We start from the raw sequence: 25,811 nt of genomic DNA on the forward strand, positions 1-25,811 counted from the left end.
ATAAGCTATATCTGAGAAATAGCCCATGTCAATGATCTTCCTAACAGACTTAAGAGAGGAAATTTTTTGATGAAAGTTAAGCAATCTACTTCCAGAAGTAAAAGTTTAAAAGTTAAGCTCAGGCTTGAAGTAAGGGAAAAAAATTAGTGATACCTATTAATAGTGTCACCATATGTAGCTCTAATAAGCTGCTGAAGTAGGTTTTTAATATTCCTTCGCAACCACTGATTTCTCTCTTTCAAGTCGAATACTTCATCCATGAGAAGCAACATTACCCTAAGAGGAATATTGTCATCCACCTGATAATACATGGGAAGAAATGAGAATAAATTTGTTAGAATTAGTTACCTACCATGAATGGCTATTTTTCTGCTTTAACAAAATGGTACTGTTTCAGTAAGTCATAATTTGACATTTCATTCTACTTTAGAAAAAAAAACTTTTTTAATAGACACTTTGACAGGATAGAGTTTTATAAACCTACAATGAGAAAATTCCAAGGTTAGTGTTTTCCTAAAAATAAAGTACTTCTTAAAGTAGATAAATGATGGTTTTAAGAAAAAAATGATTTACTTTCTTAACTTTAGCAGATTAAGCCATGCTAGGTCCTTTACTTATTTTCTGTATTTTACGTATTTTTTCATTTTATGTATTTTTTCATAAGAATGAAATATTTTTAGTATCTGTATCTAGTTGCACAAAACAATATAGAATAATGTGTTTTGTTTGGTTAATAAGCTATATATATTTTGGCATTTTCAGGAAAAAAAACAACTAAATTAACATTATATAAGGTATATTACACTAGATTACTAGAATTTTCTTTTATCTTTTAATAACTAAAATTCAGTATAATTTCATTATGGGATTACTCAATTAACAAGTAAACACTAAGGAAGATACCCAGAATGCTTTGATATAAAAAATTATGTACGATGTGCAAAGCTGCTACAGATTTAGGACTGAAAATAACTAAGTTTACTATTTCTTCACCACTAAGAAAATTTTTCTAACTATTTCATCAATGATATAATTTAAGTATTGAAGAAGAAGAATGTATTACACATTTTTCATTACTATATTATACTTAGTGTACCTCCTATTTCACAAATTGAGTGCTTGTAACAGTAGTGGTGAACCTATGGCACATATGTCACAGCAGGCTGTTGATATCACTGAAAGCTCTAAACCATTCACCAGCCCTCACTTAGAGATTCCATCGTTTTATCTTGCCTGGGCCACGCTGAGTGAAGACTAATTCTCTTGGGTGGTGAATAAACATATAATATAGTTAATGTTGTAGGTAACAAAATTTCTGTTTTTATATTTGTTATTAGAACATTAAAAAAAATAAAGAGGGCAAGCTGCCTGTAGGCTGCAGGTTGGATACACCAAAAGGAGAGAGAGAGAGAGAGACCCTTATCTCATTTTGGAAGCAGAATAAATACTGTTCAATTCTCTGATAAAACAATTTCATGAGCTTGGTAACAGGACAATTCTAGTAAACAGTTAAACTGCAAAAAGCACATTTCAAGAGATATGACATTACGGATAGAATAAAGAAAAATTCAAAACATTTTTCAAAAACTTTTTTTTGTTTTTTTGGACTTTTTGAGACAAGTTTTCACTATGCAGTTCAGTCTGGCCCTGAGGTCACTTTGTAGCCCAGGCTAGACTTCTACTCTCAGTGATCCTCCTGTCTCAGCCTCCCAAGTGCTGGGATTACAGACATGCATCACCACACGTGGCAAAAAATTCTTGAAAAAAGCAAGTAAAAAAAATTTTAACAGTTTGTGATAAAATAAATTCAATCGGAAACTGAAAGACGACAATTATAACTTTAAGTTTACCCAAGAAAAAACAATACAAAGTCAAGAACCAGATTCCAAAATGTATGGTAAGTTAATTTGTGATACAAAAGAAAACAGTACAGCAGGGAAAAAAATGGCCTTTCCAGTAAATAGTACTTGGATCGACCGGAATCTTACCACATCTTGTACAGAAAAATCAACAGCAGGTAAACTGCAAATCTAAATGTTAGCGTAGTAAAACTAAAAGATTTTCAAAGAAAACTGCAGGACAACATTCTTATAGTAGGCATAAATTATGTATAGAGCACAAAAAAGCGACACCAAGTGGAAGATAATCCATATATATCTGACAAAAAACTCATTCACATTATAAAAAGTGAAGGCAAGCAAAGCCAATAAAAATAAGCAACAGACCTATGTAAACACACAAGATAAGACCCCAAGTAGGCAATGAGCATTAAAAAACAAAGCCTCACCCTTTCAACAGATTTCAGTAATTTTAAGAGAAATGTGAATCCACATGGACTACAACAACCAGAATAGCTAAAATTTTAAAACCATGAATAATGAATACAGGCAGAATATAGAGTCTCTTATGTACTATTAGTGATGCTCTAAGTGGAACAAATAGTTTGGAAAACTATTATTTTCAAACATATTTGGAAAACTAATAGAAACTATTTACTATCTACTAAAATTGAATTTGGACTGGTACAACCACTTTGGAAACCAAGGTGGAGATTCCTCAAAAAACTATGATTGGAGATCCCATTCAACCCAGTTTTTCTTCTTCTCGGTATCTTGCCAAAAGAACTGAAAACTTCATGCCACAGCAATATATGTGCACCCACATTTATAGCAGTACAGTCTGTAATAACCAGATCTTGGAAACAACCTAAATGCCTATCAACTGAGGAATGGATAAAATTGAATTTGTACATATTCCCTGACCCAGGAATTTCATTCTAGGTAAAGACGCAAGAGAAATGAACACAATTTTTTAATCACAAGGCAGGTACTAGAACATTCACAAATTCTGTATATAATATAATGAATAAATTGTGCCAAACTTATACAAATGAATACAATAGTCCCAAGAATGAAGAACTATAATCACATAGAACAACATGGAAGAAAATCACAATGTTGAACAAAGAAAGCCAGATTTAATTAGAGGAATGCACATAGCTGTACTTATAAAGTGTCACCGTGCAATTGAAAATACTTTTGGTGAAGGACAGCCATGACAAGACTAGAGCATAGGGTAATCTCAGGAGCACTCCTGTTTTCTGGGACTTGATTAGAGTATAGAATAGATTTCATGGACAAGTTCAGTTTTTAAGGACTTATCAAACAATACATGTGAGTCACACATATACATATTTATAAAAACTAGAAAGTCTTGAAAGCATGATTTGAATTACAACTACTAAATTTATTATCAAAAAAATAACTTACATTATCATCAAGTTGAGCTGAAACTCGACAATGTTCAGGATCTGAATCAGTCTTTGTAATTAGAGGCACCTACCGAGGGAAAAAAAAAGTAAACACACCAAAGCAGACAAAGAACACAACACATTAACAAACCAAGTATCAACATTGGACTTAAATTTTGGTGTAATATATAAGCAAAGTTTAACAAGCTACAACTTCAAATCGAATATGTAAAAAAGAATGTTTATTTCATTACTCATTGATCTGAAATCAGTGGGGAAATTAGTCAAACTCCTACACTTTGAAGATTAATTTAAAACAAATAAAGGTGAAATGACTTGAAAATCAAATAGCAGCCTACCCAAGAAACAAAACTTCAATAAACTTCAGTACAACTTTGTTTTATTGCAAAGAGCTTGTGATAGTGTTGATAGGTTTAAGCAATTAACCAAGTATTCAGTAAGTTCAAGCGAAAAAAGGACAGAAAGACCAATATTGGCTAAAAATCCTATGTCAACATAGAAAGAACTACCAAGATCACTTACTTTAATCCCCACAAGTTACTGATGAGGACAAGAAAGCTTGGAAAAATTCAATGACTTCTACACAAAGTCATATGAGCAACAGAAGCGGTACTGCCAATCACTTTAGTTATTAGCGTGTTTTCTCACAATAAGAATAAAGATAAAGCATCAGAGATCAGCATTAATGGGAAAATATGATTTATATATATTATTTAAAAAATTGTCTTTTAGGAAAATCTGTGTTTACATACATTTGCCTTCAAACAAAAATTCTAAACAAACAAAAAAATTCTAAAAACTTTATGGAGTTTTAAAAATAGATTAGATTATAAACTTTAAAAATCACATCAAATTTTTAAAAAAATTAAATTAGGCACCCATCAAGCTACTTGGTACAATATCTTTGTCTGTCAATAATATAAGGAAAAGGCTGAGAAAGGATTCTATGTCACTCAGAGGTATATACAAGATAATGTATGAACCCAAAGATTGTGATAATGAAAGAATTTCCCTTCTTTTGATCTGGAACTATCTCTGTCATCTGAATCACAGAAAAGATTAGATTTCATGTCTAATGCTAGTATAATATACTTGCAAATAATATTTACTTACTTGCTAAAGAATTTAGAGTATTAAACAATAAAAGGCATTTTATTATGAAACAGTACAAAAATAACAATTTTTTTTGTACTGGGGATCAAACTCATGACCTCGCACTTGTCAGACAAGCATTTGCACCGAGCTAAATCCCTAGCCCCCAACTTTACTAATTTTAAGTACTTGTTTTAAATAGATTTTTCAACTCTGTTATAGAGAATGATGAGTGTTTGAATTTTTTAGATACGTTTTTGGATAAGAATTTATTCTCTTTAGTTTTCCTTCCTTATAAAATTGTGCTGATGGAATTTGAAAAGGAAATAAGGTAAATCTAGGCAGGAGCTCAATGCATCTTAGTTGACTTAAAATGGTTTGCTTTAGACATTACTAAAAATGTCTTCTTACCTTGAAAAATGATTGCTTTATATCTTGACCTAATCTTTCTGACATTTTGCCCATGTTGTCTGACATTTTAGTCATTCCTTCTGCCAAACTATCAGGAAGTGATTTAACTGCATTTGAAACATTCCTCATAGAATTTCGAAGTGGATTTACAAAAGTGTCCATCTAAAGGAAGAAAGATTTTTTACCATGACTTCATTATATCAGATCTTCTATTCAACTCAGAAGTCTCAGAAAATACAGAATGCAACACACAAAAGACACATTCATTTTCCAGTATGTATTATGTTTCTGCATTTAAAACATTTTTAAATGTTGTCCCTTGTGCGCATAAGAATGGACTTTTCACATTCACATATATTATTTAGAAATTGTACTAATGATATTATTGCTAGAAAATGAATATAAGCTTTCACATTAAAGAAATTGTGAGTAATAAAGTTAACAAATTGATGCGAGTAGAATTAGCCATTACATCCTTCTACCACAATTCAAACCAAAAATCAGGCATTTGTTGTAGATAATGAAAACAAAACAAGCAGGTAAAATACACAGTGAGCCAAAATAACTAACAATTATTTAAGATTTATTTTTTAAAATAAAGTTTAGGATACATTACATGCTCAATAATCTATGAAAGGGATCTGAGGTTCATTACAAAGGACAAAGAAAAGTTAAAATGAGGTATGTAAATCATTTCAGATAGAATATAAAAATTACGTATAAAAGAAAATATAATCAGAGAAAACAAAAAATAGTAAAACTCTGCAGAAGGTCAAGAAATAAAATTTGATACTTTAATATAATATACATATGTGAAGCAGGTGACAGCAAGAAGACAATACTCTCTCACTCTTATTATGTTTTCATGGCTTCCATTAAAAAAACTAGAAAAGCTGAAACAACTAATAACAATAAAACCTGAATTTCAAGAAAACTAAAAAAGGTTTAGGAGTTTTGGTTACTCCTTAAAAAGTCGAGTCAACAGTACTGCAGATATACTCATGGAACACCGAATCATAGGAAGGACATTCAGCATACAACCCAGTTTAAAACCAAAGGACAGACACCAAGACAAACACATATTTTACAAATAAAATGAGTGGTGAAAAGTGACTGGATGGTGAAAAATATAAAACTCATTGTCACGTGCAAGAATGTGGATACATGTACATGTCAGTATGTGTATTTCTAATTCTAAATACTATAGTTTTTGTTCGTTAGAACTGAATTAACTGGGACATTACTTCCATTATCTCTTTTTATTTCAACTGTAACAATGTTATAAGCTAAAAAAAAAGGTAAATATGACGACATTTAAAATGGACAGCTAGAGAAATGTCCACTTTTTAATGAGCTGTAACATTCACAGAAAACAGAATTTCAGAAGTATAAAAGGCAATGCATTTCATTTTAATTCTCAATCTACATTAAAAACTGAACATCCAAACACATTTTAGAATTTCAAACCTGTTATACTTCACAGCACAGACTTGAATGCTAATCTTACAAGCTGTATGAATGCAGTTTCTATACATAATCTATGCATGAGGCTTAACTACCACTGATAGTTCTTTAAGGTAAAAGTAAATTTTATATCAATGAATTAGATAATAATTAAAATGAGCACTACACCATTCTAAACTCACAGAATCGACCGCCCCACCAGGGATATGTGTGTGTGTGTGTGTGTGTGTGTCTATGTGTGTTTCCCATTTCTAGGACTGAAGTCTAAGTGTCTATATTAGGAAGGAACTAGGATAAGCAAGAAGGAAAAACATTCACAGGTGACTCTGAGGTCTAACCTTGGAGGGGACAAAAACCCCTTATCACCATGTGATTACATTAACAAAAACAGGATTTATCTTAAAATAGATACGTAGAAAGGGGAAAGAAGTTTCACTTTACCAGACACACGAGTAAATTGTGGACTGCTGGTTTAAGTGTACACTTAGCCTGATTTACATAGATGCTGTGTATGTATTCAGTTACCCACTCATTTGAGGCCTTTGCATTGGTAACAACACAATGAAATTTTAACTTAAATCTAGATTTCTAACTATGGCTTTTTCCTTCCCATTAGGGTATAAATTTGGATGAAAAGATTGTGTGCACAAAGGAAGGTTGCTTGTCATCATCTTTTCCTGGGAATTTTCCATAGACTTTGCCAAATTAGGATCAAATTAATGGGTTATAAGGTATCACTTCTCAAGTTATGGAGAGCCACTCATTAAATAATTGCATGTAACTTTTTTCTAATAGCTACCTTATTTCTACTGAAACTAAAGAGAAAATATTGCAGTATAATAGTCAAAAAAAGAAATAAAAACTTCAAATTATTGATACACAGAAAATTTATTCTGACACAAGGCCAAGATGACCTTAATGATTACAAATATAATTTATGATAAATGTTACTGTGGATTATCAGATATAATCCAGAAAAATAAACTTCAACAATTTTTTTTAGTGCCAGGAATCGAACTTACAACCTAACTCTAGCCAAGCAGTCACTTACTCTGCTGAGCCAAATCCCTGACACTTTTTTAAAAAAAGGGCTATGTAACAGGACATATATAGCTTCTACTGTTAGTCATTAAAAAAATTCTACTTACATTTAATATGATGTTTCTTTAAATCAAAAAGCTATCAGTTTATCGGTTTATCTTAAAACTGATACAATTATAAGACAGAAAATAAGATAAACATCAAAAATATGAAACATTGGGATGTATTTCTAATGGCAATAAAGCAATTTAATTGAGATTTAAATGCAGTCACTTCAACAATGGAATGCAAAAATAAGAACCACATACATTCCTGCCATAATTGTAAGGTCAGCACCCTACAATTTACTATTAAAACAAAGAATTCAATTCAGAAATGCAGCATTCAAGGAGGATGTTAAAATCCAATATCCTAGATATTCACACAGTGCTCTAAAATGAGAATTAACATTGTCAGTTCTGAGGAAACTACAGTACCAAGAGATTAAGTAACTATCAAAGCAGGGAGCTGAGCCAAAAGCTGTCTGGTCTCGGTTTATGTTTTCACCTACTAAGCTGTCTTGCCCAATTTGAGCATTGTATCATTTACTTTAAACTGTCCTAACGTAGCATCTTCTTTCAAGTACAGGTCTTATATTCTGTTCGAATTATGTAAAAGATTTTAAATACTGAAGGCTTTACTTGAGAGGTCTATATACTTTCAGAACACACTCTATGTAATTTTTTCTTATTATTATTCCATGTGAAAGATATTTTCTTCCAGTAAGACAAAACAAAACAAAATTCCTTTTTAAGATAATGAAAAGCTTGTTATCTGTGTCAGGCAGATATCTCTCAGTGCACCATTTCAAAACTTGTTCATTTTTATAAGCTTCTGCTGGATTATATTTATACATGTGAAGACCAGTTTATATATAGTAAATATTGTTTTCAATAATACATTTAAAACATAGAAGATAAATATGTCAAGGAGCATTTTAAAACTTTTTCTAGCTTTAAAACATATAATCTAAATTATTTATTTAAAACCAGACCCAAGAAGAAACCCAATGCCATGCTTTGCTTACCTTGCGAGCAAAGTCCCCTTTCCCTTTACTGTAGGCTTTATTCTCAAGGAAGTCATACACACAGTGAGCCAAAGCGGGGCATGCTTTCATCATTTCAGGAGTTAATAGTAACTAATGAAGAAATGCAAAGTTATTTTACAATGACAAGATAAGAAAATCATTGCTTGTAATTTTGTCTCTTAAAAAGAATGTAAAGAATTTAATTCTAGATTTTAAAAAAGAATTGCCCTGTTAAAACAGTCACCAATAACTTGAAGATAGAGATAGATTCTTCTATCTGTTACTTTGACACTCAGCATGTCTAATGTCAAAGTTGTCCAAAAGTATTTGCTAATTTTTATATTCTGACCACACATCTGATAACAGGATGACTTACATAATGCTAAAATTAACATTTTAGAAAGAGAATTTTAGAAAGAGAACATTTAGAAAGAGAATTTTATGAAGCAGAAAATACAAAAAACAACCCAAATAAAAACTTCTAAATGTTATAAAGAAGTTCCAAACAAAATAATGCTTTCATAATGTTAATAAATTTATTACAGCTTAGTGTTTTCAATGAGAAAACTTAAAACATACTGAGCTTATGAACTAATACATGGTACAGTCACAATTAAAAGCTACATTATAGGACCAGATTCAGAAAGATGTCTTCATTTTTTAAATTTTACAATTCATACAGAGTTTAATAGAACTGAAGTTAATTCTTTTTTAAGAAATCAAAACATTCAACAAGGGTCATAAGGTTTATAATAAAAGCTATCAGGTGATAATTAAATCAAGAGGACAAAGGTAACATCAGAGATTACTTTTGCTGTTTAATCAATATATAATCACATGGAATTACAATAATGACTACAAACAAACTCAGTCACAGCTATAAATATTTAAGACAAAAAAGAAAACAATCTTCCAATCAAAATACTTAGGATACTAAGTTTCACTAAATTCTAAAACAGGATTCATCAAAATTTTTCCACAAATAGCCACATAGTTACTATTTTTGGATTTGATGTCCACAGTGCTCCACTGTAGTTACTCAACTCTGCTGTTTTTGGTATCAGCTACAGACAATAAATGGTAATGAAATGTATGAATATGCTCCAATAAATCTCTTAATAAAAAGCAGGTAGTACATTGGTGGGACTGAGTCTGCAGTTTGATGATTCTTGTTCTACAGAATCAGGAGCTAAGCAATGGAACACTAAACACCTGGGCTGATACCTTTACTAATATACATGCAAACCTCATAAATCATTAACTGGTTAAAATAAACTAGTTATTTTTTAACAAGTAACTTATACATTTTCTGTTCTCCTATAAAACTATATAACCAGGACACTAACCATAAGAAATAATACTTTAGATCTATCCTTTCTTTGAATTCATTTTAGAAGCCTTATAATCATTCTGAGCCATGGGAGACAATTACACACATCTACCTGAGAATAAAAATCCACTAGCTTTTGAAACACTGTTAAGAGCTACTATGCACTGAATTGAGAACATTTAACTATCACAAAATACCTGTATATTACACTACTCTGAAATGGCTGTGTCATGTAAGTATGAAAAAGCACAATCTGAGTGATTAGAAAACTTCTAAATTAATAAATGTGGAAATGGTGTTTACAAATGATCAAAAAGATTGCATGAAACACTTAACGTGGTGCTCAGGAGTGGTTGTCATTCATCATGACAGTTTAAAAAGGGGTGGGGCTGAAAATTAAATCTAGGGCCAAATTCATGTTAGGTATGTGGTCAATCACTCAGCTGACCCTCCAGCCTCATTCTTTAATAAAGAAATCTACTATGTGTGACATGTAACATGAAAATCTATGGTAAATATAGTGGTAAACATGAACTTACCTGTAAATAGGCATTTAGATCTTTTTTCCTCTTTTCTAAAAAATCTCTATCCATGTTGTTAAAAGTCTTTTTACCAGGAAGCTTCAATATGCTTGATAGATTTTCAAACTAGAAGACAAAATATATTTCATGTGACAATTTCTCTACATACTGAAAGTATTTTCAACAAATGATTTATGAACAGTTTCTTACATTAAGCAAAAAGCAGAGAAAAAAAATATTGTCCAAATAGGTCCAAAACACTTTCTAATGGTATTTATTACAAAAAACTTTCAATAAAGAATGACAAACTAATGAAATGGATATTGATCAAATGAGGGTCTCATTTTAATGCTTTGAGACGATTCAAACTTGTCATCAAAAAAGGCCCAGCACTACTTATTAAACTCAGAGCTGCTCCACTCGCCAATTCTTTATATTATTTTATTTTGAAACAGGGCCTCAGTAAGTTTTTCAGGGGAGCCTTTTGAACTTGAGATTTTCCTGCCTTAGCCACCCAAATAACTGGGCTGAAAACCACTGCTACAGGTAAAAGGTTTTAACAAATATCTTAACCTTTTGGTGAATAAAATACTAATAAAATTTTTAATTATCCAAGTTATGACAGTATGTTTAATGAGAATATATTTAATATTAAGTGATTACAAATTAATGAATCATAGTATATAATATTGAAAGTAGGAAAGGCAAATTTGAAAATAAAGACAGTAGCTATATTTCTGTATGCAGTTCATAAAAGTATAATACCGATAAGCTCTTTGCCATCATTACATGAAAAATAATCACACAGATTACACAAAGAAAAAAATTAAGAGCCATTATATGCATTTTATTTTTGTAAAGTTACAAACACAAAGTAAATGTCTGTGTTGTGTAAGTCTAACATTTATAAATTTCACATTTGGCTTCACCTTCAAATGTCCACAACAGTTATCTGTTATGCCTTGCTGAAACACCAATTGCTAACCATGTTTTCCGCTAAAATAGCATAAGAGCAAAATCATTCAGCTCCAATCATGCCTGGATAACAGGCTAGCACCTGAAAGTTCAAGCAGTCTTATTGCTTTCCCCATGTGACTCATACTCTAAATTAAAACTCTAAAGTAAAACAAACTTTAAAAAAAAAAAATCACTGTTGGTATGGAGACTAAAAAGGAGATTAGTATAATTACTAACCCAAACTGAAGGTTTTGATAAATTTCAAAATGTGCAGAAAAATCTGAAGTTGTTTAGATCTAAGTTTATTACATGTTATATATGAAAGGTAAAAGCAATTCTTTTATTCTAGTCATAGGAAGAAAAAAAAAAGATTGGAGACAATTCATACAGAAAATCTCATACAGTTAGTGACATTCATAAATCTGATGATTTTCAAAACCATCTCAATTTATATAACCAAATTTACTTTTGAAGTTCCCATAAAATACAATTTTCTGAAATATTACTTATCCACATTATCTTAAGCTGTTAACTCAATTTTATATACTTCATAGCTGCTTCTGGGTCTTATCAGGTACTATAGGTCTGAGCTGCATTTCCCCCAAATTCACAGTCACACACAGTGACTATGTTTGGAGATGTGGCTTTTAAAAAGGTAATTAAATTAAATCTCAGCTTTTGGTGAGAGTCAGACACTAATCTTACTGGTGTCCTTATAAGGGGAAATCTGGACACAGACACACAGGATGTACACACACCAAGAAAAGGCCAAATGACAACACAGCAAGGAGACAGTTGGAAAAGACAGAGGCTTAGGGAAAAATCAAAACTGTTATTAGCTTGATCTGGAACTTCTGGCTTATAGAAATATAAGAAAATAAATTTCTGCTGTGCATGTCACCTTATCTGTGGTACTTTTTTATGTCAGACCTAGTAAACTAATACACTATGGAAATAAGATGATATGCATTAAAACTGTTCCAGAAAATTTTAAGGAAAAAAACTAAACATCATAATAATACAGAAGGTCTAGATTATCAAAACAAATTCCTTTTAAGGTTATCTATCTGGAACAGAAACATAGTTTTCTCAAATACCGTATTATTGTTATGATTTTTGTATAAATATTTAAAATCAAGACTTTTATAGTCTATATAAACTCTTCAAAATATCATAAAATACTTTTAAAAATGTATGAAATTAAAAGTTTACCCCCAAAATTTACATGAATTAAGGCAGCCTTTAAAGCTAATGCTTACAAAGAACACAAACCATGTATGTATCAGTTATTATACATACATTGGCTAACACTTTCTTTTAATGATGTAAATCTCCATAAAATGTCAAATTAGAACTGTAACATCTTTAAATAGGTGATAGAATGAGAGAAACAGCATATCTCATGAAGCTAAATAATCAAAATGAAACCCATTTTAAAAATCTTTCTACCCATGAAATTAACGATTATTCAGGTCCACAGGTTATATATACTCTTATCAAATGGTTAATTACTAGTCACTAAATTTTGCTTGCATCATTTTGTAGAGAATTTAAATTTTAAAAAATATAGATAAGGAAGAACTAAAAGTTTAACAGCCTATATTATTTACAGATGTTTAACATTATGGTGAAAGCTAATTTTAACCTACAATCTTCATTTTAAATTCTTAAGTTCTGTGAAAAATCATTAACTAATCATAACTATGACTTTAAAAAGAAACAAAGTCAAAACATACCCCTCCCCTTTATCTACATTGAGCCATCTGAAAAATTATACTATATCAATTTTGTTTAATTTGTTTAATTCTGTTTAATTCGGTACTGGGAACAAAATTCAGGACCTTGCACTTGCCAGGCAGGCGCTGTGCCACTGAGCTATATTGCTGGTCCTTTTATAATTTTTAGTGCTATATTGAAAAGGTGAATTTCTGTATGGCCTGTCTTATCAAGTTTTTTTTAATAGTATATTTTTACATACATTTGTCAATATGTGAATATCTGCATCTTGCATAGAATATTTTCAGTTAGGCAATGACATTCTTCTTTGTAGAAGAAAAGATAACTATTGGCACAATGGAAATCTCACATTCAACAAATTCCTATTTTCACCAAAGAAAACTATACCTTAGCAACTGAAATTATTTTGAATAATTCTCCTGTTTAGTAAAAGTGTAGGGATAGGAAGAAAGATATATAAGTATATGCTTTTAAAACAATTATCAAACAGTAGTATTTGAAAGACTAAAGCAATTAGTCCTTCAGCATGGGTGAGAACATTAATTCACCTCTGTACACAAATTAATCTGAACCAGGCATGATAGGACACACCTGTAATCCCAGAATTTGGAAGGCTGAGGTAGGAGGATTATCACAAATTTAAGGCCACAGTGTGGGCTCCACAGTGAGTTCAAGGCCAGCCTTAACAACATGGCAAAATAAACAAATAACTAAGATAGAAAATAAAGATCTATTCAGCAAAAGTACATACATATCAGAAGTTGTTCATTTTATTAGAATATAATTCAAAATAGTTCCAGTATCATAAGATTCAGAAGCTAACAGTAACCTTCTAAAACCACACTGAAGCTATTAATAGTTTCTTTCAAAAGAGCCACAAGTATTTTAATATTACCACAGTATCAAACACACTTTTTCCACCATCTTAACTAAACAGGCTATTTTCTGATTTCTCAAGTAGCACAATATTAAGTCAAAGCTTTAATTCATACAATCAGGCTAATTTTATTATTTTTATTGGTTTAATACTATCTGTATATCTAAAAACCTTCAGTGAATCAGATTTCCAAGAGTTAAAATAAATTCTATAAATCATCTATTTAACTGGTAACGTTTTACTTTTTCTAAGCTTAGAAGATAAAATTCGTAATCAATAATAGGAAAGGAAAATAGTTTCTTTGTATCGGTTTTAAGAGTTCTTACTGTTCCAAGGGGCTGGGGATTTAGCTCAGCGGCATAAGCGCCTGCCTTGCAAGTAGGCAGTCGTGAGTTCGATCTCTGATACCGATAAAAATGAAAAAGAAAAAAAAAAAAAAGAGTTCTTACTGTTCCTGAGCTGGGCGTGGTGGCTCATGCCTGTAATCCCAGCACTCGGGAGGCTGAGGCAGGAGGATCGTTGCAAGTTCGAGACCAGCCTAGGCTACAAAGTGAGCTCAAGGCCAGCCTGAACTGCACAGCAAGACCCTGTCTCAAAAAGATTTAAAAAAAAAAAAAAAAGAGTTCTTACTATTCCTCCTAAAAAACAAGAGAATTCTTTATAAAAATTAAAAACATTATCTGGTTCATGTCAAATTTGCTTTAGATTGTGATTCAGAATAACATAAAAGATCTAGAATTTAACTATGATACTGTTGGATAAAGTTAACATTAAAAATAACTAGTTCTTTTTTTCTTAATTTAAAGAAAAGGAAACGAAAAAAAAATACATGGAGATTAAAAAAAAGGGTAGAAATAATACAAAATTACAGACAAACAAAAGATAAGAAATTGCCGGTTGATAAGTTACAAATTGTCATCTTCGAAATAGTTGTTCAGGTTATAGAATTAAAGTATTTAGAATGACATTCAAAAAAGTGACCCTACAAACCATTCTGCTCTATGATCGAACAAAAGCTCCGTAATATGATTATCAGTCCTACACATTTGTTTTACATCTCAAAGAGGGTAAGATTAACCATATCAAAACAGAACAGAACATTAAAAAAAAAAAAAAAAAAAACGATTTAAAGAAATACAGATTTCAAAGCAAGTCCACTGGAGATCTTCATTATCTAACTGTCTCTAGCTTCTTACAAATAGTTGTCCCTATCTTCACCCACTTTATATACTTATTGCATGTTATAGAACTAATCAAATCATTACAGGATGATGAAGTCTTTTTAGGTCCTCAAGTTCCACATTAGGGAAGACAATAGCAACTACCATTGCATCTCTCATTCTCTTTGTGATAGCCATCCCCATCTCTGCTTATGCTGAAGTTGAACTGAAGAAACTAGTCCAATTGTCATTCTAATCAGCAAACAATAGATTGCTAGAATTTATATTATAATGCTACAAAATAAGCCTCGGGTTTCTCAGCGTCTCTTCCTCAGAGTATTTGTTCCTTACATCTTGCATTATATAATCTGTTCCCGTAAATAATTTAAGAAAAAAAGAGAAAAAAAAAAAAAAAAAAAAACAACCCATGTGTGAATTTCTACCTATATATCTATCCTCTCTGTATTATAGGGAAAACCAAGTCATAACAAGATAGCAAAACAATTTCCTAGAAAAACATGCAATGGATAAGACATATAAAACTACAATATAAATGATCTTCCGTAGCTACTATGTTTTCTCTTGTTATTTTCAATAGATTTGTCCACAACACTGGCTTATTAAACATACTATCACCTATTTTTATAAAAACTTAACTTTGACTGCATTGTAGTATTTGAGAGCTGTTACTGATTCATACCAGTATGGATATAAAAAACAGTGGTTAGATGCCACGAAGTAGGTGGCAATGCCTTAAATCATATGCGTGTTGTTAGGCCCAAGGGCCTCTTCCATCCTTGTCAAGGGGAGTGCTAACCTTCTCTCCTTTCATACAACACAAATAACTAGTTCTGAATTATGTTTCTAACAAATAAAGCATGAAATGTTCTCCAGCAACTCCTATCCCTACTCCAAACCAAATGTCTCTACAAAGCACAAGACACACACACATACAATTTTAAAATCAGAAATACATGCTTATTTTAATTTTCCAAGATATAATACTAATACTACTCCACTAGTCCACAATGGGTAAAACTGGTTAAGGTTTTCAAAATAGATTAATTAATTGCTCAAATAAAATCATTCTAACATTTATGCTGATTATATAAAAAATTCTAACCTTATTTTCTTTCATTAATTTTGGTCAATATCTGAAGATCCACAAAAAAATTTACAATCAAGATTTAATTAAGAAACAATACAAAGTACACAGCCTTAAAAGCATCGTTACCTGTTCAGTAATTCTCATATGGAAGTCATGGAAGTCACTGTAACGACGATAGGTTTTCCACATCTCCTCCGTGTTCAGATTGCGCCGGTGTACAGTGATGGCATATAATGCATACGTTTTGCCGTGGTCATTACAAACGCCTGCCACAGCATACGGATTACAGTCAGCAAATACTTGCCATTTATCAAAATGAAGAAACAAAAGACACAAAGGCAGGAAGTTGAAGAAAAAATAACAATGAACAACTTAAAATGAAAGACTGAGATGAAAGCATGTCACCAAGGGATAACACAGATCCTTCCTACCCTTTGTACTATATATCTAAGTATAAGAGGACTACCGCACAAAATAAGCTAAGACTTTATGATAACACTGCCACTGCAAAAGGATGTTCATTTTGGGTTTTCTTCCCCCAAAACCTTTTATCTATTACTAATGCTATTACCATGGCACCACCTCAAAGTATAGCACGGGAGTCTCTTAAATTTTATAGAAAAGAAACAATAGAAACAAAGTAACTTCTTGTACTAACCTTCACTATTTGGTTGTATTTGGGTGTATGATAATATTTATCTTCAGGCAATTCTTTCCTTCTCTGGGAACATTCAGCACTTTGGGGATGTGATTTATTTTGGGCATTTAACAACAACAAAAAAATAATTTCCTACTGACATCAAATACCACACAAGCCAGGTAGTTTTTAAACATTAAAACCTATTCCCATTTTATACTAATCTTAGCTGTATCTTGAATCATGTTCTTTCTCACTTTCCATTTTTTGAGCTGTATTTTATCCTAGGTCTCAAAAATTATACTGTTTTCCCCTCAGCCTCATCTAGTCTATTTCTTAATCCATTCATTGATCTTAACTTCAATTACTGTACTTTTCATTTCAGAATTTTTTTTTGGTTCATTTTGGTTTATTCTTGCCTTAGGATGTCTCTGAATATTTTCCTATACTCATTTTATGCCTGGAGAAGACTGTCCATCTCCCAGTTCTAAGGATACCATATATCTCATATATGGTACACATCTCTTGCTGGCTCACACTTCTTCCTGTGTTTTTAAATTGTTTTCTATAAATTCACTTTCAACAGGTGGTGTTTGTTGATGGGCATTCTGGGTGCATTTACAAGGCTCAGTACTGCCACTAAATCTATAGTTTCTTTGGTTCAGAAATTATTTTAATTAGTTGGCCCTCTGAATCTGGGGGTTCTTTGTTGTGAAATTCAACTAATCATGCACTGGAAGATTTTTTTAAATGTGTTGTACTGAACAGTAAATCTTTAGGTTCTATAATAGATGTATTAAGGACTTGGGGATTTAGACGCTGGTATTCAACTACAAGAATAAATATTTATCAACAAATATGTATATGACACCTATCATGTTTAACAACTAATACAATTGATTTGTCCCATAACCACCCTATGAGGTAGGTGTTATTATTAGGAAGTTTCAAGTACAGACAACAAACTTTGCCACACTATTAAGTAGAAATGATAAGGTCTTAATCCCAGTAATTCACTGCAAAACTTTTGCTCTGAATCACAATGTTATGCTGCCTCTTCAGTACCAGTATTTGCCTGACTCTAATAAACAATTTATTAAAAATTCCTTGCATAGGGCTGGGTATTTAGTTCAGTGGCACAAGCACTTGCCTGACAATGGCAAAGTCACAGGTTTGATTCCCAGTAACAAAAATAAAAAAAATTCCTAGTATAATACTCTCCATCCACTTTAAGAAGCTAGTAAAGAGTTGTTAAATAAATGAACAAATGGTCAAAGCAGCTGGAAAATCATAATCCTTAGAAAAAAGAGATACTAACAACAAAATTAAACAAGTGTCTTTTTTTAGACTTATATGTAAGTTTAAGGTTGCCAAAAACTAAAAAGATAAATGCTAACCATTTGCACCTTAACAAAAACTCTCATGATGTGAAGATAAGCAAACTAAGAAGAAAAGAAATGTTACGAAAGAATTTTAAGAAACTGCTGGGAAGAAAAAGTGGGATAGCTATCAAAAGCTAGAAACAAAATTTCACAAGAAAAATCTCTGCTTTAATTGGCAATGGTGGTATCGCTTGACATTTAACAGCAATATATGTACCAACTATGTGTAAAAGATAAAGGAACAACTGAGTCAGCAAGCATAATTAACTCATTCCATAAACCTGGCAGGGAAGAAAATGCACGATATTCTAGCTCCAGTGAGAAGCAAAATAAAACAAAGATCTTCATAAAATGCAGATTAGTATCTTTCTGACTGAACACTATGGGATCTTTTTTCAGTATCTAAAATGTAAGAATGATATTGAATTGAAATACACATGCTTGAACTTCAGTATGAGATATGAAAAACATTCTAGGAGTAATGAAATAAGAAACTATCACTATCTAATACTCATCAGCATTTTCTAAAGATACAATGGTAAAGAAAGAGACTGACTTATTTTTCTCCTGGGTACACAAATGCTTCTGTATTTGTTGGCTGATCATGATGGTCTATAGATTTCTCAGCCCATTCAAGCATATTTTGAACTTCTACAAACTTAGGAACAGAGAAGCTTCTTTTATGCTGATCATTTAGTCTGGCTCTGCCTGTATGAAAGCAAAAGCTGAACTGAGATGTCCCCAGTAAAGAAGATGTCCTCAAATAAGAATTATGCAAACAATTATCAGCTAAACTCAAGTGCAAAAAGGGAAAGATTTGTTCCAGAGTTTATTACAGTTTTTTTGAATGTTAGTAACGACAATCTCAGAGAGAAGAAAATATCCAAGTACATATACAAATAAATAACATGCTGCAGGAAAAAAATATGACTATAAGACAGAAAAAAGAAACTGTAAATAAGGATATAATAGCTAGTATTTTTAAAATAGCAGTTATAGTATAAAGTCTGTTACCGGTATCTGAAATGTAAGCATGAAGTTGTACTGAGTCATCAGAAGATACACTTGAAAGGTCATCTAAAGACTGGAAAAAATTAAAAAAGAAAATTTTTAAATTTTACAGGAAAAAATGTTAAAAGAATTCTATATCAAATATGTACTGCTCACATTTTCTGCATGTATAATTTGTTATTTTCCATTTATACTGAGAGAAAAGGCAAAATCAAGAAACCATAAAACACTTTGGTAATCAATAATCAATTTCCTCACTGCTTGCCCATATATTGTAAATTGCTATTTTTCAATTATATTCAATATATGCCAAAAATTTAAAAAGGACAATGAGCAGATATATTAATGTTTTAATTTTTATGTGTTGAAATACACTATAGCCAGCCTTGCATTCTTTAACAAGTTTGTTAATTTATAGTTTTATCAGTTAAATAATCAGATTCCTTAGCTCTAAAATAACAGTGCCCTCATCATGGAGATTAAATGAAAACATACGTAAATATTTAGAAAACTACCAAGCATAGCAAATGTTAGCTGCTATTAAGATTACTCATTAAATTAAATTAAGTTAAATTAAATTAAATTAGTAAGACTTCCATATGGGAAATTATTTTTGAAATGGCAATTTTAAACTTTAATTATAATTTCCAAACAGAATTCTACAAACAAAAATAATTACTAAATTATACATAATAAATCTTGCCTAAATTTGAAGACATTTGCCACATGTAAGTACACCTAGACATGAGTATGACTCTGCTGAGTCCTATGCGTCTTCTCAAGAAGTAACTAAGCCTGGGAGTTGTCCTGGGGACCCCAACTCATAGATACTAGCACACATTAGACACACTTCATATTTTTAAATCCACAGGACCTGAAGGAGTCTCTGTGAGTCCTAATGTATTATCAATTATTATTGTGAGTCATCTACATACTTATATGTAGACATTCATAGAATATAAAGTCATTTGAACTGAAGCAACTGTACACTAGGAAGAAAACCAAAAGTGTTTCTACTAAAGACTGATCATCAAGAGAATCAAACTGCAATAATTTTATATAGATGATATACAGGGCTTTCTTGGTCCCTAACTGAATCAAACTAGGGCTACTGCAGGTTCCACTACATATATCTTAAGAGATTTTAGCTCTATTAACTACTACTTCTTGTATTTCAATTTTCCCAATGATAAAAAAATTTTTAACATAATACTAATTTTTTTTTAAAGTTAAATTTTTAAAATGAATTCATTAGTGTTGTACTGGAAAACGAGATAATTTATAAAATAATCCTTCAGTTAAGAGTCTTAAACTTCCTGTGAGAAAAAAATGCTTTTAACATTATGTTAAGGCAAAAACTAAAAATACAACCTTCTTTTTGAAATGGGATCCTGCCAGAGTGCCCAAGCTGGCCTTAAACTCCTGTACTCAAGCATTTTCCCTGACTCAATTTCCTGAGTAGCTAAGTCTATGCTATATTCTACTATACCTAGCTGAAAATATAAATTTTCTTTTGTGATTGTTCAAACACACTTTTAACAGCATTGCTAGAAATAATTTACCTGTCAATCTCAACTGCACAATGAAGGATGTAATAGCTAGTATTTTTAAAATAGCAGTTACAGTATAAAGCCTGTTACCGATATCTGAAATGTAAGCATGAAGCTGTACTGAGTCAAAACACCAAACACATCCTTTGTTTAGTACAGTGCAATAAGCTATCTCAATACAGTTTAACATTTTTACTTCTGAAATGCTGATAGCAAAATTCATACAAAAAATCTGCAAGACTCAAGCTGCTTAAATGCCTAAATTCAATACATTATGGGAAAAACAAATTAAAGTCAATCTCTAATGTGACTTTGAAACCCAGAGGCTGCCGTATTTTATATTACTATGTGACAAACGAGATCTATTTTTCTTATTTGAAGAAGAATTTATTTCATAAATGGATTAGAGGAAAAAAACATTTATCAGGATTTAAACACTTATACAAACATTATACTAGAAAATTTCAAGCAAAGGAAAATTTCCTCACATTTGGGAACTTTCTATAGTGAACAGGATATTACTTACATTTTATGTTCTAGATGAAATTCATTCTTTGTGTAACATTTTGGACTATTAACATGTAAGTGGTACTGATATCAAATGATTTAGAAAAGCACTTTAAAAGGCACAAAGTTATCTGACATAGCACTGTAGCTGGTTTATTTTAGTTTGCAGAACATTAGACCAAAACTAAAAATTCTCTCTCTCTCCCTTTTATCTTATTGCCTCTTTTCAAACAAATTCTGATTTGAAAATTTCATAGAACACTGATATGTCTTCAATGCTACTCAGGAAACTGAGGCAGAAGAAATGCCTGAGTATAGGAGTTCAAGGCTGGCTTGGGCAATATGATGAGACCTCGTCTCAAAAAGAAATTGTAGTGCTTTAAACACATAGTGCTAAACACTGAAACTGAAAATAATTAAACTAATTCTTTTGTGAAGTGTAATAGCAATTATGTGGGTGTGGCTTAATTCTATTTTTAAAAATAAAAATATTATATATTTAAATTTTAATGTATATATCCCTTATACATGAACTTCACATTTTCTTAAAAGCATAATAATGTTTTATGATACTAAGAACAATTTGGAAGCTTCTAATACATCATTTATCCACATATGTTAAGACTCAAATGTTTATATGATCTGAAAATCACTTTAATATTTAAAACAGCTGGGGCCGGGGATTTAGCTCAGCAGCATAAGCAGTTGCCTGGCAAGTGTGAGGTTGTGAGTTCGATCCCCAGTACCAGGAAAAAAAACCTATTAAAATAGCCATACTAATACTTACCAAATTTATGCTTCCTGTAGGAGACCCATTAAAAGATTCTGTAAAAAAAAAAAAAAAATTCAACTTAATATTCAGTAAAAAGTTTTTAAAGCAGTTGCTTTCTCTAAGGTTCAAACACTAAGAACACAAATCACACAAGCCAACACATCAGAAACAGTAAAGAAAAATTACAGTTTACTCCCAAATATCTAATCTTTTAACTCTCAAATTTCCAAGTCAAACAGGCATTTCAATGAAAAAATATATATGTACCTGACAGCTGATAAAAGAAAAAAATTCATTCACAGAAGAGCGATTATTAAATACTTTGATTTTTATTCTTATAGGATTATATCAGCTTGTCCAACACAAAGTATAAAGGGACACATTGCAGAACTAAGTCCATTAGAAAATATTAGAACTGTTACTTCTGTCTCATTGGATTGAAAAAATTACAAATAAATTAAATCTTTAGTGAGGGACAAATAGATTGATCTTAAATGAAACTATCAGGACCACTTCTTTATAGATATGACTGAGAAATGTTGGAAGTTTAGATTCTTAAATCATTATATAACTAACAGACCATATGCTATCGATAACTCCATATACAATGCCATTTTTTAAAAGCATGACAAATAATGTTTAAAATAAATGTTAGGCAATAAGTCAATTAAAGATACTAAATTTATCTGTTCTCTCAGGGCTTTATTACATACATAGGTAAAGTAAGTTACAAACTAAAGTGTTAAAAACACAAATAAAACTATTGTATAGCTATTCAGGTAAGGCTAATAAATATTTTTAAACACAAAATTGTTTATAAATTTGGTACTCTTAATGGGTCTTCAAAGAACATTATATTTACTTGTCAAAGAGGCAGTTTGTATTACCGTCTACTTTAAACTCCAAATACCTAAAAATATTTCTTAGTTCCCCAGACTTTTAGTCACAAAAGCAAACAGCAAACTTCACCTGAGATTGTCCCTTGGTTTATCAGAAAGCACTCTATAAAATGAGTGAACAAAAGCCACTCTCCTCCTCATTAACTATGTCCCTCCTATCTCTTCTCTGGGATTCCAACCTCTTACTCTTAAATCTTCCCACCAGAAGTAAGTTTAAAGGAGAAGTCAGGAGCAAAATAAGGCACAGTGGATTTTCTTGATCAACAATAAGATCTACAAATACAGCGTAAAATCAGTCTTGGCTAAATCTAATCAATAACTTTTTAAATATCTATTAATACGAGAACACAAAAGTTGCTCAAATGAGAAAAATAATGTGACTGAAATTGAAATATAAGAGAAAAAGCATAATTAAAAATTTTTTTTAAATCTGTGATTTTATTTTAATGAAACAGAAATATTTATAGGTAAAGAATTCCTAATCCAAAAGTCTAAAATCTAAAATGCTTCAAAATCCAAAAGACTGCAACTTCTACATGATACTCAAAAAGTTTCAGATTTTGGAACACTCTAGACTTTTGGATTAGAGATACACAACTATAAAAACCAACATAAACATTCCAAAATCAAAAAACCATGAAATATGAAAAACTTCTAATCCCAAGGATTCTGGGCAAGAAAAACTTTGATTTATTTCACTTACGAATATGGTCTCAAGTCCCATCCATTTACCTATAAAAGTCTCAATGTGATCCTTCTTTATAGGGGAGTAGTACTCCATTATAATTTTTCTAACTCTAAAAGTCCAGTTTTCACACTAAAATTGACAGGTCTCAGTGTCCTAATTAGAAAAAGCTGAAGATCTGAATAAATGAGTATGTGATGGCTTCCAGCTGAAAAGTCTTCCATACTATGTAGGATCATGGTGGCAAAACTATGGCACAGCACGCACAGCCCTTTCTGTCAACACAGGAGCCAAGTTGCCCCAACCAGCCAAGCACTGAATGAGTGGTTTTTTCTAAACCAAAACCAAGTATTGCAGTGTTGGCACTTTGTGATAAATAAGTGGGTTTTGAGTTGCAGTTTGGGCACTTAGTTTCTAAAAGGTTTGCTGTCACTGATGGGGGATTTGAAAAAGGAAAGAAAAAAACCGCAACTTTTATATTACTCTACAATCTGTGGTACACAAATATTCCTTGTTACCTCGTTTACTCTTCTCAATGATCCCACTGATAAGAATGACTATCAGTCTAAGATTAACTTACTAGTAAGAGAAACTACTATAAAAGTATTACGTGACACACTTAAAGGAAACATTCTTCAAGAACTGAAATCTTCAGTAAATATAATCTAGTACTAAATTTTCAACACTGTGATACAGCAACTAATCTGCATTCATTACAGATTTTTATATGTATTACAATTTATACCTGGACTGCACAAACTTTTTATATTGTTTAAAATGTCATTCTTCTTCTGATAATCACAATACACAAGGATATAAACATGCACAATGTAAAATGCATGTCACCTTACCTCCGTCACCATCATCTGAGCCTCTGAAACTGGGATCTTTTAGCATGTCCAGCTCAGCTAACATGCGCACATACAGGGCATTCTGTCTGAAGGAAGGATAAAACCTTTCATCTCGTAGCATCAAGTCATACACCTTATTGAAATAAATCAAGAGTATCAATGATTAATATAAATACATGGTAATTTTTCATAGAGAAGACTTCACTAAAAGTTACACTGAGATCTTGCTTCATAAAGCATCTGCTACAAGATGTCAGCAATCATCAGACTACCTCAGAACTAGTAAATTTCCTGATTCCTTCAGTAGCTAAATTAGATCCTATGGCAACACAAGTCACATAACAGTAGATTATCCATAATGTTCTATGAAGTAGTGTTTTCGAAGAAACAAGTATATGTAATGGCTCATACTTTCCAAGACTGGAGTATCTGACTCTACACTCAGATTCAAAGAAAACAACCCAAAGTATTTTCCAAGTCAATTACAGAAATCAACAACAACAACAACAAAAACTAGCTTAATTGGTTTACATTTTTTTAACTAGCAAGTATTACCATAGTAATATTTTTAGTTATTATTTCTTAAGTATTCTAGTAACTTTTTGAAAAATTACATGCACATAGAAGTACACATTTTTTCCAAGGAATATAAAATATGTTAATACCTTCCTCTGAATGTCATCAAAGATTTCAGGGGTTGGATCTTCATGATTCAAAGTATCTGCTAATTTTGCTACTAAATAGTCATCAACAGTAACTCTTGGAGATGCCTAACAACAGAGAATTACATTCTTAATTTCCTTCAACTTGTAAACATGGTTTCTTAAAATTTAACTAATTTACCACAATACAAAGCATAATACAGGAGAAGTAAAAGACAGCCTGCTAACACTCATGATTAACAAGAAAGTTAACCATAGTCAAAGTTGCTAACACCAGTGGTCGAGATATAAACACAGCAATAACTACAAGGTGTGGTAAATAGTCATTCCTTGTTATCTCCTTTACTCTTCTCAATAATCCTACTGCTAAGCATGAATATTACGCCAAGATTAATTTACTAGCAAAAGAGAAATTACCATAAAAGTATTTGAGTGACATGCCTTCAAGGCCTTCAAGGTCTTCAACAAGACTTCACAGTGGATAATCCAAATTGTTACCACTGGGACACTAAAATATATTACTTTCAACCTTTATTTAGGGTACTCTGCTATGGTCTTTGCATTTTTCTTAAGCTTCTTTACACATTGCCAAAAGTGAGATATTTATCACAGGTAAGTAACCTCCTGAATATCCATGCAGTAAAATAGTCCAGTGCAACTAAACTAATCACTGATGCATTAGTGTGTACGGATTTCAGTAAAATGGTGAGAGAGAAAATTCCATACTATTGTTCCATTTAAACAAGATTAAAAACAATTGCTAAGTAACATATTGTTTGGAAGTATACATATTAAATGGTAAAAATATATGGGGAAGCAA

General features: G+C 31.4%; 1 protein-coding gene and 1 non-coding gene across 6 annotated transcripts in view; both read right to left on the reverse strand.

Annotated features, from left to right (window-relative positions):
• Snx13 (sorting nexin 13) overlaps positions 1-25,811 on the reverse strand; it is a 153,868-nt gene that overhangs the window by 10,945 nt on the left and 117,112 nt on the right. For 3 of the 5 annotated variants that reach the window (XM_063239116.1, XM_063239128.1, XM_063239130.1), the window contains 10 exons: positions 24,995-25,099; positions 24,330-24,462; positions 21,910-21,947; positions 19,069-19,138; positions 16,162-16,334; positions 10,215-10,322; positions 8,346-8,456; positions 4,775-4,936; positions 3,270-3,338; positions 154-299 (listed from right to left, as the gene is read on the reverse strand). In XM_063239116.1, coding sequence (XP_063095186.1) covers positions 154-299; positions 3,270-3,338; positions 4,775-4,936; positions 8,346-8,456; positions 10,215-10,322; positions 16,162-16,334; positions 19,069-19,138; positions 21,910-21,947; positions 24,330-24,462; positions 24,995-25,099 — 1,115 coding nt within the window. The remainder of the gene's footprint in view (positions 1-153; positions 300-3,269; positions 3,339-4,774; positions 4,937-8,345; positions 8,457-10,214; positions 10,323-16,161; positions 16,335-19,068; positions 19,139-21,909; positions 21,948-24,329; positions 24,463-24,994; positions 25,100-25,811) is intronic. The other 2 variants (XM_063239121.1, XM_063239132.1) reach the window with 1 other exon arrangement.
• Positions 15,640-15,766, reverse strand: LOC111756897 (U6atac minor spliceosomal RNA). Its single transcript, XR_002791282.1, has one exon. It is a non-coding gene; the product is annotated as a U6atac minor spliceosomal RNA (small nuclear RNA).

The sequence above is a fragment of the Cavia porcellus genome, unplaced genomic scaffold (assembly GCF_034190915.1).
Source record: "Cavia porcellus strain 051 isolate PalLab524CR breed Dunkin Hartley unplaced genomic scaffold, mCavPor4.1 scaffold_2, whole genome shotgun sequence".
NCBI lineage: Eukaryota > Metazoa > Chordata > Mammalia > Rodentia > Caviidae > Cavia > Cavia porcellus.